At 45.2% G+C, this 13,946-nt stretch overlaps 1 protein-coding gene across 4 annotated transcripts in view; it reads right to left on the bottom strand.

The window, feature by feature from the left end:
- LOC134949134 (uncharacterized) overlaps window positions 1-13,946 on the bottom strand; it is a 133,394-nt gene that overhangs the window by 109,018 nt on the left and 10,430 nt on the right. For 2 of the 4 annotated variants that reach the window (XR_010183111.1, XR_010183110.1), the window contains exon 3: window positions 10,251-12,721. Coding sequence is in view for 2 of the 4 variants with exons in the window: in XM_063937542.1 (XP_063793612.1) it covers window positions 11,231-12,721 (1,491 nt within the window). In the remaining 2 variants the exon portion in view is untranslated. Of the gene's footprint in view, window positions 1-10,139; window positions 12,722-13,946 lie in introns of those variants that run through there. The other 2 variants (XM_063937542.1, XM_063937541.1) reach the window with 1 other exon arrangement.

Below are 13,946 nucleotides of genomic sequence, written 5' to 3' on the forward strand. Positions count from 1 at the left end.
CAAAGTACATAGGAAAAGACACACTTAAAAATGGAGTTAAATGCATATGTTGGGTCACGCGCTTCTCAAGATACGTTCAGTTCATAAACAGTACAGAAATGTACATCGGGCTTAACTATCTATAACCTACCTGACACTGCTGTAAGAGACAATGACATGCAAGCTGGCCATTGAATACTAGCCTAACCTCTGCTTTAACAGCTTTACCCAATCTGCAGCCATCACACCTATGCAAGGAGTAATTGGCTAAAGTACATTGGCTAAAAATGTGGCTTCATGGTTATCATAGCCAAATTAAGGTTTATGGGATTCCAGGGCAACAAATTTGTGGGGGTCCCCATATCAACCAGAATTCATGTCTACCACCACCCAAGCCAAACAGGTACATCGGATAAATCGCCAGGGATGGACAACGATGCTGCAGGTGGAGCATTGGGGTACAGAGATTGAGTGTCTATATACACTAGCAGCAGTGGCATTTCTATAGAGGAGGGGACCCGTATGCAGACTCCGTGTGTGGGCCCCCTCCTCTCCTGTAGCCGTCACTGCCGCTGTCAGCGCTCTCAGCACCGAGACTCTGGCACAGTGCCAGAGTCTACAGTGCATGCGCAGGACTCCGGAAAAATAAGATTTTAAACCTACCGGTAAATCTATTTCTCCTAGTCCGTAGAGGATGCTGGGGACTCCGTAAGGACCATGGGGTATAGACGGGCTCCGCAGGAGATAGGGCACCTAAAAAGAACTTTGACTATGGGTGTGCACTGGCTCCTCCCTCTATGCCCCTCCTCCAGACCTCAGTTAGAGAACTGTGCCCAGAGGAGACAATACAAGGCAGGATTTAGCAATCCAAGGGCAAGATTCATACCAGCCCACACCAATCATACCATGTAACCTGGAACATACATAACCAGTTAACAGTATGAACAAACTACAGTAACGGTCCAAGACCGATGTCAACTGTAACATAACCCTTATGGAAGCAACAACTATATACAAGTCTTGCAGAGTTTCCGCACTGGGACGGGCGCCCAGCATCCTCTACGGACTAGGATAAATAGATTTACCGGTAGGTTTAAAATCTTATTTTCTCTTACGTCCTAGAGGATGCTGGGGACTCCGTAAGGACCATGGGGTTTATACCAAAGCATCCAATCGGGCGGGAGAGTGTGTATGACTCTGCAGCACCGACTGAGCAAACGCTAGGTCCTCATCAGCCAGGGTATCAAACTTGTAGAATTTAGCAAAAGTGTTTGACCCCGACAAAGTAGCCGCTCGGCAAAGTTGTAATGCCGAGACGCCTCGGGCAGCCGCCCAAGAAGAGCCCACCTTCCTAGTGGAATGGGCCTTAACCGAATTTGGTACCGGCAATCCAGCCGTAGAGTGAGCCTGCTGAATCGTATTACAGATCCAGCGAGCAATAGTCTGCTTCGAAGCAGGAGCGCCAATCTTATTGGCCGCATACAGGATAAACAGAGCCTCTGTTTTCCTAATTCTAGCCGTCCTGGCTACATAAATTTTTAAGGCCCTGACTACGTCCAGGGATCTGGAATCCTCCAGGTCACTTGTAGCCACAGGCACCACAATAGGTTGATTCATATGGAACGAAGAAACCACATTAGGCAAAAATTGCGGACGTGTCCTCAATTCAGCTCGATCCACATGAAAAATCAAGTAGGGGCTCTTGTATGACAAAGCCGCCAATTCTGACACTCGCCTTGCTGATGCTAAGGCCAACAACATGACCACCTTCCAGGTAAGAAATTTCAACTCAACTTTGTTAAGCGGTTCAAACCAGTGTGATTTTAGGAACTGCAACACCACGTTCAGGTCCCATGGTGCCACTGGAGGCACAAAAGGGGGCTGGATGTGCAGCACTCCCTTTACAAACGTCTGGACTTCTGGAAGAGAAGCCAATTCCTTCTGAAAGAAAATCGAGAGGGCCGAAATCTGTACCTTAACAGAGCCTAATTTCAGGCCCATATCCACTCCTGTCTGTAGGAAGTGGAGAAGACGACCCAGATGAAAATCTTCCGTAGGTGCATTCTTGGTCTCACACCAAGACACATACTTTCACCAGATACGGTGATAATGTTTTATCGTCACCTCCTTCCTAGCCTTTACTAACGTAGGGATGACCTCTTCCGGAATCCCCTTTTTCGCTAGGATTCGGCGTTCAACCGCCATGCTGTCAAACGTAACCGCGGTAAGTATTGAAATACACAGGGCCCCTGCTGCAGCAGGTCTTCCCTCAGAGGAAGAGGCCAGGGATCTCCTGTGAGCATCTCTTGTAGATCCGAGTACCAGGCCCTTCGAGGACAGTCTGGTACAACGAGTATCGTTCGTACTCTTCTTCGTCTTATGATCCTCAACACTTTTGTGATGAGAGGAAGAGGAGGAAACACGTAGACCGATTTGAACACCCACGGTGTTACCAGAGCGTCCACTGCTATTGCCTGAGGGTCCCGAGACCTGGCGCAGTACCTCTGAAGTTTTTTGTTGAGGCGTGACACCATCATGTCTATTTGAGGAGTTCCCCAAAGACGTGTTACGTCTGCAAAGACTTCTTGATGAAGTCCCCACTCTCCTGGATGGAGATCGTGTCTGCTGAGGAAGTCTGCTTCCCAGTTGTCCACTCCCGGAATGAAGACAGTTGACAGAGCGCTTACATGATTTTCCGCCCAGTGAAGAATCCTTGTGGCTTCCGCCATCGCGACTCTGCTTTTTGTCCCGCCTTGGCGGTTCACATGAGCCACTGCTGTGACATTGTCTGATTGAATCAGAACCGGTAGGTTTCGAAGAAAACTCTCCGCTTGTCGAAGGCCGTTGTAAATGGTCCTGAGTTCCAACACATTGATGTGTAGACAGGACTCCTGGTCTGACCAAAGACCCTGAATTTTTTTTCCCTGTGTGACCGCTCCCCATCCTCGGAGGCTCGCGTTCGTGGTAACCAGGATCCAATCCTGAATTCCGAACCTGCGACCCTCCAGGAGGTGAGCACTTTGCAACCACCACAGGAGCGACACTCTGGTCCCTGGGGACAGAGTTATTTTCCGATGTAAGTGCAGATGGGACCCGGACCACTTGTCCAGAAGGTCCCATTGAAAAGTCCTTGCATGGAACCTTCCGAAGGGAATGGCCTCGTAGGCCGCCACCATTTTCCCCAGAACTCGAGTGCATTGGTGAACTGACACCCTTTTCGGTTTTAGCAGGTCTCTGACCATGTTCTGTATGTCTTGGGCTTTCTCTATTGGGAGGAAGACCTTCATTTGTTCCGTATACAGTATCACACCTAGGAACGGTAGTCGAGTTGTCGGAATCAACTGTGACTTCGGTAGATTCTGAATCCAACCGTGTTGCTGGAGCACTCTTAACGAGAGCGCCACACTGTTCAGCAATTTCTCCCTTGATCTCGCTTTTATCAGGAGATCGTCCAAGTATGGGATAATTGTGACTCCATGCTTGCGCAGGACCACCATCATTTCCGCCATTACCTTGGTGAAAATCCTCAGGGCCATGGAGAGTCCAAACGGCAACGTCTGAAATTGGTAATGACAATCCTGTACAGCGAATCTCAGGTATTCCTGATGGGGGGCATATATGGGGACATGAAGGTATGCATCCTTTATGTCCAGAGACACCATAAACTCCCCCTCCTCCATGTTGGCTATTATCGCTCTGAGAGATTCCATTTTGAATTTGAATCTTCTTATGTACAGGTTTAGGGATTTCAGATTCAAAATAGGTCTGACCGAACCGTCCGGTTTCGGGACCACAAATAGGGTTGAATAGTAACCTCTTCCCTGCTGGTGCAGGGGAACCTTGATTATCACTTGCTGTATACACAGCGTTTGAATTGCAGCTAACACTACATTCCTTTCCGATGTGGAAGCTGGTAGGGACGATTTGAAAAATCGGCGCGGGGGCACCTCCTCGAATTCCAATTTGTAACCCTGGGAAACTATTTCCAACACCCAGGGATTCAGGTCCGAACTGACCCAGGCCTGACTGAAAAGTCGAAGACGTGCCCCCACCGGTGTGGACTCCCTCAGGGGAGCCCCAGCGTCATGCTGTGGGTTTCGGAGCAGCCGGGGAGGACTTTGTTTCCTGGGCACCTGCCGAAGCAGGTGCTCTCTTGCCTCTGCCCTTACCTCTGGCTTACCTGCTGTAGCTGTGGAAACCAGGTCCGTCAGCCCAGCCCCAAACAATACATCACCCTTGTAGGGTAGTACTTCCATATGTTTCTTGGAATCCGCATCACCCGTCCATTGGCGAGTCCATAAGGATCTTCTCGCCGAGATAGACATGACATTGGCCCTAGAAGCTAGCAATCCAATGTCCCTTTGAGCATCCCTCATAAATAAGACTGCGTCTTAATATGGGCTAGAGTTAGGAATATAGTATCCTTATCCATATTATCAAATTGATCTGTCAGCTCATCTGTCCAAGCTGCAATTGCGCTACACACCCATGCCGACGCAATTGTCGGTCTTAGCACAGCACCCGTATGAGAATAAATACACTTTAAGGTAGTTTTTTGCCTGCGATCTGCAGGGTCCTTAAGGGCCGCTGTGTCAGGAGACGGTAGCACCACTTTCTTGGACAAGCGCGTCAGGGCCTTGTCCACAGTGGGGGGTGATTCCCAAATCTCCCTGTCCTGCTTAGGGAAAGGATATGCCATATAAATTCTTTTGGGGATCTGCGGTCTCTTATCCGGAGTCTCCCAAGCTTTTCCAAATAATTAATTTAATTCATGAGATGTGGGAAAGTTAATAATCTGTTTCTTTTCCTTAAACATGTGTACCCTTGTGTCGGGGACCGAGGGTTCATCCACAATATGCAACACATCCCTTATTGCCACAATCATACACTGAATGGTTTTAGTCACCCTAGGGTGCAATTTTACTTCATCATAGTAAACACTGGAATCAGAATCCGTGTCGGTAGTAGTGTCCTGTGTTAAGGGACGCTTTTGAGACCCCGACGGGCCCTGTGAGTCGGTCCAATCTGAGGATTGACCCCCTGATGTCCCCCCTAAATCAGCCTTATCAAGCCTTTTATGTAAAGATGCCACACTTGCATTCAACATATGCCAAATGTCCATCCAATCTGGAGTCGGCACAACCGACGGGGGGACACCACTCATTTGCTCCACCTCCTCCTTGGAGAAGCCTTCCGCCTCAGACATGTCGACACACACGTACCGACCCCCCACACACACAGGGATTAACCTATAAGGGGACAAAACCCCAACCAGGTCCTAAGGAGACACAGAGAAAGAGTATGCCAGCACACACCAGCGCTTAAAAACACTGGAGAAAATATGTCCAGATAGCACTTTTTTATATATAATATGCCAATTCTCACTCACTGCGTCGCTAATGTGCCCCCCTCCTCTTTTTTCCAGCCTGTGAAGTTCAGCAGGGGAGAAACCAGGGAGCCAGCGTTTTCCTCATGCAGCTTCTGTGGAGAAAATGGCGCTGGTTAGTGCTGAGGATCAAGCCCCGCCCACCCGACGGCGGGCTTCGGTCCCAGTGGTTTTTCCATAAATGGCAGGGGATCATAGATTTACTGCCTCCGCAGTCTAATCCAACTGTATTTGTGCCAAAATGTGAGGTTTATTGCTGCCCATGGCGCCCCCCCCCCTCCCCCCTGCGCCCTGCACCCTTCAGTGCTGCTCTGTGTGTGTGTGACTGGGAGCAATGGCACGCAGCTTACCGCTGCGCGCCTTACCTCATGAAGATCTGATGTCTTCTGCCGCCTAAGATGTCTTCTGCCTTCTCTATCCGGCTTCTATCTTCGGCATCTGTGAAGAGGACGGCGGCGCGGCTCCGGGACGAACCCCAGGTGAGACCTGTGTTCCGACTCCCTCTGGAGCTAATGGTGTCCAGTAGCCTTAGAAGCAGTGCCCAACTTGACAAGCCAGCTCTGCTTCTCTCTCCTCAGTACCGCGATGCAGGGAGCCTGTTGCCAACAGGACTCCCTGAAAATAAAAAACCTAACAAAATTCTTTTTCCACAGAAAACTCTGGAGAGCTCTCTGCAGTGCACCCATTCTCCTCTGGGCACAAGATCTAACTGAGGTCTGGAGGTGGGGCATAAAGGGAGGAGCCAGTGCACACCCATAGTCAAAGTTCTTTTTAGGTGCCCTATCTCCTGCGGAGCCCGTCTATACCCCATGGTCCTTACAGAGTCCCCAGCATCCTCTAGGACGTAAGAGAAATGGGCACGTGCCATTTTTCCGGAGTCCTGCGCATGTACTGTAGACTCTGGCACTGTGCCAGAGTCTCTAGCACTCAGCGCGCTAGCAGAGGCGGTGACGGCTATGGGAGAGGAGGGGCCCCACACATAGTCGCCGATGGACGCCGGAAAAGTAAGTGTAGAAGAAATGGGTGCAGTGTGTGCGGTGTGGGCCCCCTCTGGACCAGGGGGCCTGTGTGCATCGCACACACTGCACCCATTATAGATACGCCAGTGACTAGGGGGTGCTGATGATGCTCCTGGAAGCCCCTGAATCAAGCTATCCAGAGCTGGAGGCACAGACCATAGATATTGCTATAATGAGTTAAAGGGGGGGGGGGGATATCTGGCACTGACGAGCAGAGAGTGGGGAGGAGACTGGAGACCGAAGAGCCACGGTTCATGCACACAGCTTGACAGGCGCAGCGGTGGCCGGCAGCAACAGTGGACTAGACAGCAGCAAGGTAGCAGAGTGGGGAGAGCACCTCTCCAGCCCAACTCCTCCCTGCTTTTCATACCATTCTAAGTGCATTGCACTGGCCCTTCATGTCATTAAAATTACATACATCCAAATGTAAATGGGCTACAAAACAGTTACTAAGATCTACTTATTGATGGCTTACCAATGCAGTGCCCCAATATATTAGAAACGGAAGCCCTAGATAGATAGATAGATAGATAGATAGATAGATAGATAGATAGATAGATAGATAGATAGATGGGAGAATAGCACAATTTACGTGTATGTGACATGAAAAATATAACACAAATACAAGTAGTTCCATATAGATACATCAATAGAAGATACTCCTCATATAATGATGAGTGGCAGCCCCTGTTCAGTATGCTCGAGCACAGGTGAGCGCCTACTAGTGTCAAAATTCAACAGTAGTGGGTTAATTCACCCTTTGTGGATAGAGTAATGTACATAAACCTATTGACTTGCTCAAGGAATCTTCGATTGAAGATGACACACAGGTATAGGTATATGAAATAAAAGCAAAGACAATTAACCATAGTGTATACCATAAAAACCGTATATGGAGGCATTTGCTTCTATTTAGGGGCACAGTTAGTCCCACAAAGGCATATTGAAAGCAAATTTCTTAAAATAGAATACAGTTTTAATTAAAAAATATAGAACATAAAACTCCAGCAGCAAGTGCAGGTATCACACGTACAAAAGTTAAAAGTCAAATGAGCTTGTCTGTCCATTAAGGAGGTACAGTCAGTACCAATGCGTTTCGTCATCAGGATAAAAATGAAATACGAGTGTCTTATCTTAAATAGTATACACCACTCATGAAGGCGCTGACCAGGAGGGTTAGGCTGCGGAATGGGACGGGCGGAGGCTAGGGTTAAGCTGTGGGTAGAGGGGATTAGGGCGTATATATATATGAAGCCGTAACACCGTATCCGGGACATTACAACCGGGGGTGTGGGAGGGGCGGGTGCGGTGGTGCAGTGGGTGGGGGAGCGGCAGGTAGTGCTTCTCCTGCTTCTCTTCCTGGAAGCAGCTAAGCTGCTGTCCTCCCTTTGGCAGTGGCTCTCCCAGAGACTCGCAGAGCAGCTAAGCAGCCAGTCACTATTGTTAGTGCCGGTGTCCCAACACGCCGCATTACATGGAAGAAGATGCACTCAATACACTACAGCTCCCAGCAGCCGTAGCTGCCGGAATGTTTCGGCGCTAAGGGCTGCTGGGAGCTGTAGTTTATTTAGTGCATCTCCAAACATTCATTGAAAGTATATTAAAAAGGGGCGTGGTCATGCCACTTTACCCGTGGTCACGCCCCCTTTTCAAAATTGTACCAATTTTGATGTGTAAAGTGTTGGAGGGTATGTTACTGCAGATGCAGTGGGCCTATTTTGGAATGTGGTCCTGGAGCTGCAGCTCCATCAGCCCCATTGTTAATCCTGCTCTGGGAACACGCAGCAGCCAAAGGGCAGAGCCTCCCATTGGATGTAACCTGTGTGGGAGGCCGTTTCTCGCCCAATCAGCTGTGGACTAGGTGTGATAGACCTGCCACTAACCCAATGAGAGCTCCTAGCCACGCCCAGCATTATACACACTGTCACGCTGAGCTATTATATAGGAGATGTACATTTCAAACTGTTACAATGCCAAAGTCACATTGTGATACATTTAGCAACATCAAAAAAAAAACATTGTACAAAAGAGATACTACATTACTTAGCAAAACATGATAGTGGAAGATGTTCATTAAGCCCCAAAAAAGATAACATCCAGCCTATGTATCCACCTGGTTTCGCACTGTAATAACGGCAAATTCCGATCACCCCCTCTAGGAAGTGGGGGAATGTGATCAATCATACGATATTTGAGGCTAGTCAGATTGTGTTTATATTCATAAAAATGGCGTGCCACCAACTGTTCACTATTCCCACTTGAACTGGCTGCATGAATTGCAGAGCAATGTGCAGTCATGCGCTCTCTGAATTTACATTGTATTTTGCCTATAAAAGACAAACCCCAAGGAGATATTAGCTGATACACCACATACGTGGTATTGTACGTTAAGTGGTGTCGGATGTTATACTCAAATCCCGAGTGAGTGTGATAAAATTTATAACCTCGAATCATATAATTACAAGTGGTAAACGAACATTTGTAGCAACCATTCCTTTTGTTTGATAAAAAAATTACTTTTAGTCGCTTTACCCTGGCCCATATTATCGTTTTTTTACCAATATATCTCTCAAATTCCTCCCCCTACTATAACAAGGAATAATAGAGGAGGAAATCAAATTAAGATTACTATCAGAGGTAATCATTGGCCAATGTTTTTGTGTAATGTTTTTGTATTTTTATAGTATTGCTGGCTATATATTCATTGCCTTGGTGATCAGTGGCAAACGCAGGATCTCTAGAGGGGGTTTCCAAATGAAGTCTACAATCTCCTCTCTCACTCTGCGGAATATTAGAGCAAGTTTGGGAGTCTGGGCGAGTGGCAGAAGAACCTAGTAATGACCCTGGACATTAATGTAAACATTGGTCTTTTTATATACTGGATACTGTATAGAATAAAGTATTAATATCTAACAGTATAGGTGGTCTCTTACTGTAGATGGTCTCTAGTATAGGCTGTATCAAACATTTAAATAATATAAATAAGTGGTCAGGAAAAGGTTAAACATACCATAATAAATTAATATAAAAACATAATAGAAGCAATACTGCACTTTCTAAGCAAAAATTCTCCCACCTCATGATAAGGCTCCTGTCTCTACTTCCTAGTAGCGACTCTCTGGTCCAGTGCACTGATTGAGGATCCACTCACAGCAATCTTGCTAGGAGAAGCTGCTACTATTCGGTATGTGCATTAGCTCTGTCCCTTAAACTGCATAATGTGGCTGCAGCTCTTGTAACTGTATTATATACCATTGCTATTGTCATAATATGAGGCACTTGCCAAGAGAAGGGGGGTTTCTGTGCAACCGGAAACCCCCCCTGCGTTTGCCTATGGTGATGGGAGCACTGACGTTGTGAGCTCTGCATTTTTTTACTGTCTTCAGCCTGCGCCACCGTTTGAGTGTAATGTCCCGGCTACAGCGATGCGGCTTCACGTGGGTGGTGTATACTATTTACACCAGAAACCCAGGAAAATTACCCCTACCTGATTAGTAGCTAGGGTCACTGGGCAGGAGTCCAGGGAAGCCGGCTCTCGCTGAGGTTCCCACCCCAGTGAGGAGAATACAGACGTGAAGATCTGAGAAGGCCTGACATGGACAGACCCTGGGGAACTGCGGCAGTGTGTGGGGGGAAACCCAGGAAGGTCGCTGTCTTGCTGTATAAAACTAGGGTGTGTGAGATTGCTCAATACATTCTGCGCTCACTGTTGCCCAGAACAGGCTTACACTTTAATGCAGCAAAACAAACAACACTTTTATGTCTCAATAGTAAATAATTTATTAGTTCTTATAGTATTTTCGTCAGGTATTAATACATAATCATAAATATAGGTATAATATCAAGAAACTACATCAATCTCTTACCGAATATTGTAGCGTCACTTGAGCACTCTGGATCGGGGAATCCCAAGACGATCGTCTCAAGGGGAAATTCGGTATTCACACGCAGCACGTCTGCTAGCGTCTCAGGTGGATTCCGAAATTCCCCTAAAATTCCCCGTCCTTTATACAAAACTAAAAAAAACATATGTCTTACACTGATTGGTGAATAATAGCATAAGCAGTACTGTGATTGGTTAACATAACGCGTGTTCAACAACATGATCTATCCATATATGGGTACATTCCGGGGGTTCTGAAACATTTTATCTAACTGAAAATAACAACATGAGTCCTTGTCTATACTGAAAATAACAACATAAGTCCTTGTCTATTCTAGGTGAATAACAACATGAGTCCTTGTCTATTCTTCTAAGAATCCTTCTTCTAGAACATCTTGTTTCATGAGGCAAACATCCTTGTTATTCTCTTATCATTATGTGGCATAGTTACTGCGGCACAAAATGGAAGTCAGTCAGAAAACCCCACTCTCACCCTTTCATATCACACTCGTATCACAAACGGCCCTTGACTGATTCCAATTATAACGCATAACTTGCCATTACAACCTTTTGTCGTTTACAACATATGCGGTAAAATACCACACAGTTCCAAATAGATAAAATTATTATTATTATACACAATATGAGAACAGGATGTACCAGAAAATTTAGCATATTGGATGCAGACGGAGAATATCCAGTAAACAAGTCCCACCAATGATGAGAAGTTGCATCCTGGACATCAGAACCAATTTTCTGTAATTGATCAGCAATTATTGTTGTTGTCACTTGATGAGTTACAATAGATTGGTTTAGATATTTGATATGATCTTCAATAACTTTGGATTGTTTCATAATTTTATGTAGTTTATCTAACTTCAAATCCCATTGGGGAATACTTAAATTTTGTGGACTCCAATATTTTGTAACATGTTCTTCACGGTCAGCATACAATATAAATGTCTAATTTTCCCAGGTTAAGGAACTAACATTACTAATACATCCGGAAAATGGAACTACCATTCCAGGTATGGCTGGTGTATCAGTTACCAAACATACTTCCTGTGGGGCTACCTCCATCATCATTGTATATGACAAAGGTAAAACTATCCATTTACATAAATTTACTCCATTCTCTAATAAGCAAGGTTCATAAACTGCAGATTGTACTCTACATATCTTGCCTTGTAAAGTGGGTGTACAAATACTCAAATCATGAGTTCTATTATTCTCATCTATATATTCTCCTTTCATAGTGGGGAACCAGTACCATTCTTCACCAGATGGTCCTAACAACAAAGGCATTACAATATATTTACACATTTGAATAACTTTGGTTACATTATACATAGTTAAAATACATTGGCATACGGTGTCATTACAAATCATTTTAGCAGCTTCCAAGTGTATCCAAGCGTCCCAGGACACACTTGTATTAAAAATTGTTCTCCATACTTGTTCATTTCCGGTCATTAGCATAGTTTGCATAACGCCTTTTTGTTGTTGCTCATACATAGTCTGTAGTGTACAGACGGTCCAATTTATAAATTTAGTAATGTTGGTGTCAAATCCAACAGCAAAATCATTACTAGCATTAATTAGCTGGTTCATTAAAGTATCTATTCCAGCCGATATTTTGGCTGGCTCAAAAATAGTGGGCATCCATTTTGCTTGTAATGTAAGTCCGTCATTTAATTTACTACCAGCGCTATGCATTCTATTGGCTAATGTTTCAATATCTATTCCATTTAATACTCCTGTTAGAGTCCCATATTCTCCCAACAATGTATCATACCAGGCACGTCGTTGCCGGGATATACATTGTCTATTATTGGGAGGGAAAACAACTTGTGTGACTAACACAGTCTTTTGAGCTTGTGTACCTACATTTTCACATGTAGATGGTAATCTTTTAACATGTCCAATATCGATTCGTGATGCATTAATATCAATAAACATTAAATCTTGTGCCCACCACGTTCGATTTTTTATTTCAGTAGCATTATGACATACCAAAATTAAAACGTCTTTTACGGCTAACCGAAATGTGGTTGCTCCTTGTTTAGAACAATTCTTGTATTCTTTATTCTTCTCTTCTTTAGGGAGAAATTGGAACCTATAAGGTTTGGAGCAGCAACTTATATTTACTGCAGCATTAATTGTGATGTTGCCTTCTGACTGATGTAAGGCAAATGTAGGTCGATATCTGTTTCTTTGTGGATCAGGCGGTCCAGCCCACATCGTTCCTGGAATTGTTATATTTACTATATTAGTACAGCGCTGATTGGCCTGACAAGTGAAATTATCTTGGGTTCTTGGTTTGGTGGCATTGTTCCATCCCCACCGTACAGTATGCAACTCTCGTTTCTCTATCTTCAATCCAGGTGTCCATGTACTAGAGGGGACGACCAATAATACAATTCCAAGGATTCCAAGACTGAGCCTCACGACAATCTATAGGTACAAAATCAGTGTAAGTTACTCTCGCAAATAACATTTTTCTTGAGGTACATATTCCCATTTCTCTTGTCCTGGTTTCATTATTAAGAGTACTCGGTCTTTTCCCACAGCTATAACCTCAGCCGGTTCAGGCGGCCCTTGAGGCTTCTGTACCCAAATTTTTGCTCCTACATTGACTGTGTCAGATGAACCAAAACCTTTGTCACCCCGAACAGTAAGTTCAGTAGGGGCCTGTCCTAGCTGTATCGGTTCTATCAGAATGGGTATCACCAGTAATTGCGCCACCCTGTCCCCTTCACGAATTATACAGGGATCCGGCCCTAGATTCATCACAATCACTTTGATTTCTCCTTGATAATCGGGATCAATTACCCCTCCTAACACTATTATCCCATTCTTTGCCATACTTGAGCGGGTTGACAACTGACCATAATGATTTGGAGGCATCTTACAACCTATTCCAGTAGGGATAACCTTGACTCCATAAGGTACAATAATGTCGGGGTTTATTGCATATATATCTAACCCTGCTGACATAGGGGTAGCTCTATATGGTTCTATGGCCTTCTCATCTATTTTCCAATAGATCAAGCTTTCTACTTTGTGGGCTGCCTTTATGAACAAATTAGGGGTCAGCATCCTCATTAGAGGAGTTGTGGATTCTGTCAATGGTCGATTGTTAATAATCTGTAAAGCTCCTGACAAATTATCTCTCCATTGTCCAAACTTCTCAGACCCATTAACCTTTTTTTAGGGTGGATTTTAGTAACCCATTCATTCTTTCTATTAACCCTGCCGCCTGCGGGTAATAGGGCATGTGGTATAACCACTCAATATTATGTTCCTGAGCATAGTCTTTTACTTGTTGTCCTGTAAAATGGCTACCATTGTCTGTTTGAATCTGTAAGGGCATACCATAATATTGTACTATAATCTCAAGTGTCCTAATAGTACTCCATTGTGTAGCAGTCTTACAGGGGAAAGCTACCATTAATCCTGAGTATGTATCTACTGCTGTACATGCAAATTTACACCCTCGACTTTCTGGCAGGGGTCCAATAAAGTCCATCTGCCAGATTTGTCCAGGCAACTTACCTCTTCCAATATGGCCCATTACAGTATGGGGCACTTCCCTCTTTTGGGAGTGTTGACACAAGGGACACCGTAAAATCACAGATTTCACAATGTCCAATGTGAGGGGAATACCCCTTTCTTGCGC

This window comes from Pseudophryne corroboree, chromosome 8, assembly GCF_028390025.1.
Source record: "Pseudophryne corroboree isolate aPseCor3 chromosome 8, aPseCor3.hap2, whole genome shotgun sequence".
NCBI lineage: Eukaryota > Metazoa > Chordata > Amphibia > Anura > Myobatrachidae > Pseudophryne > Pseudophryne corroboree.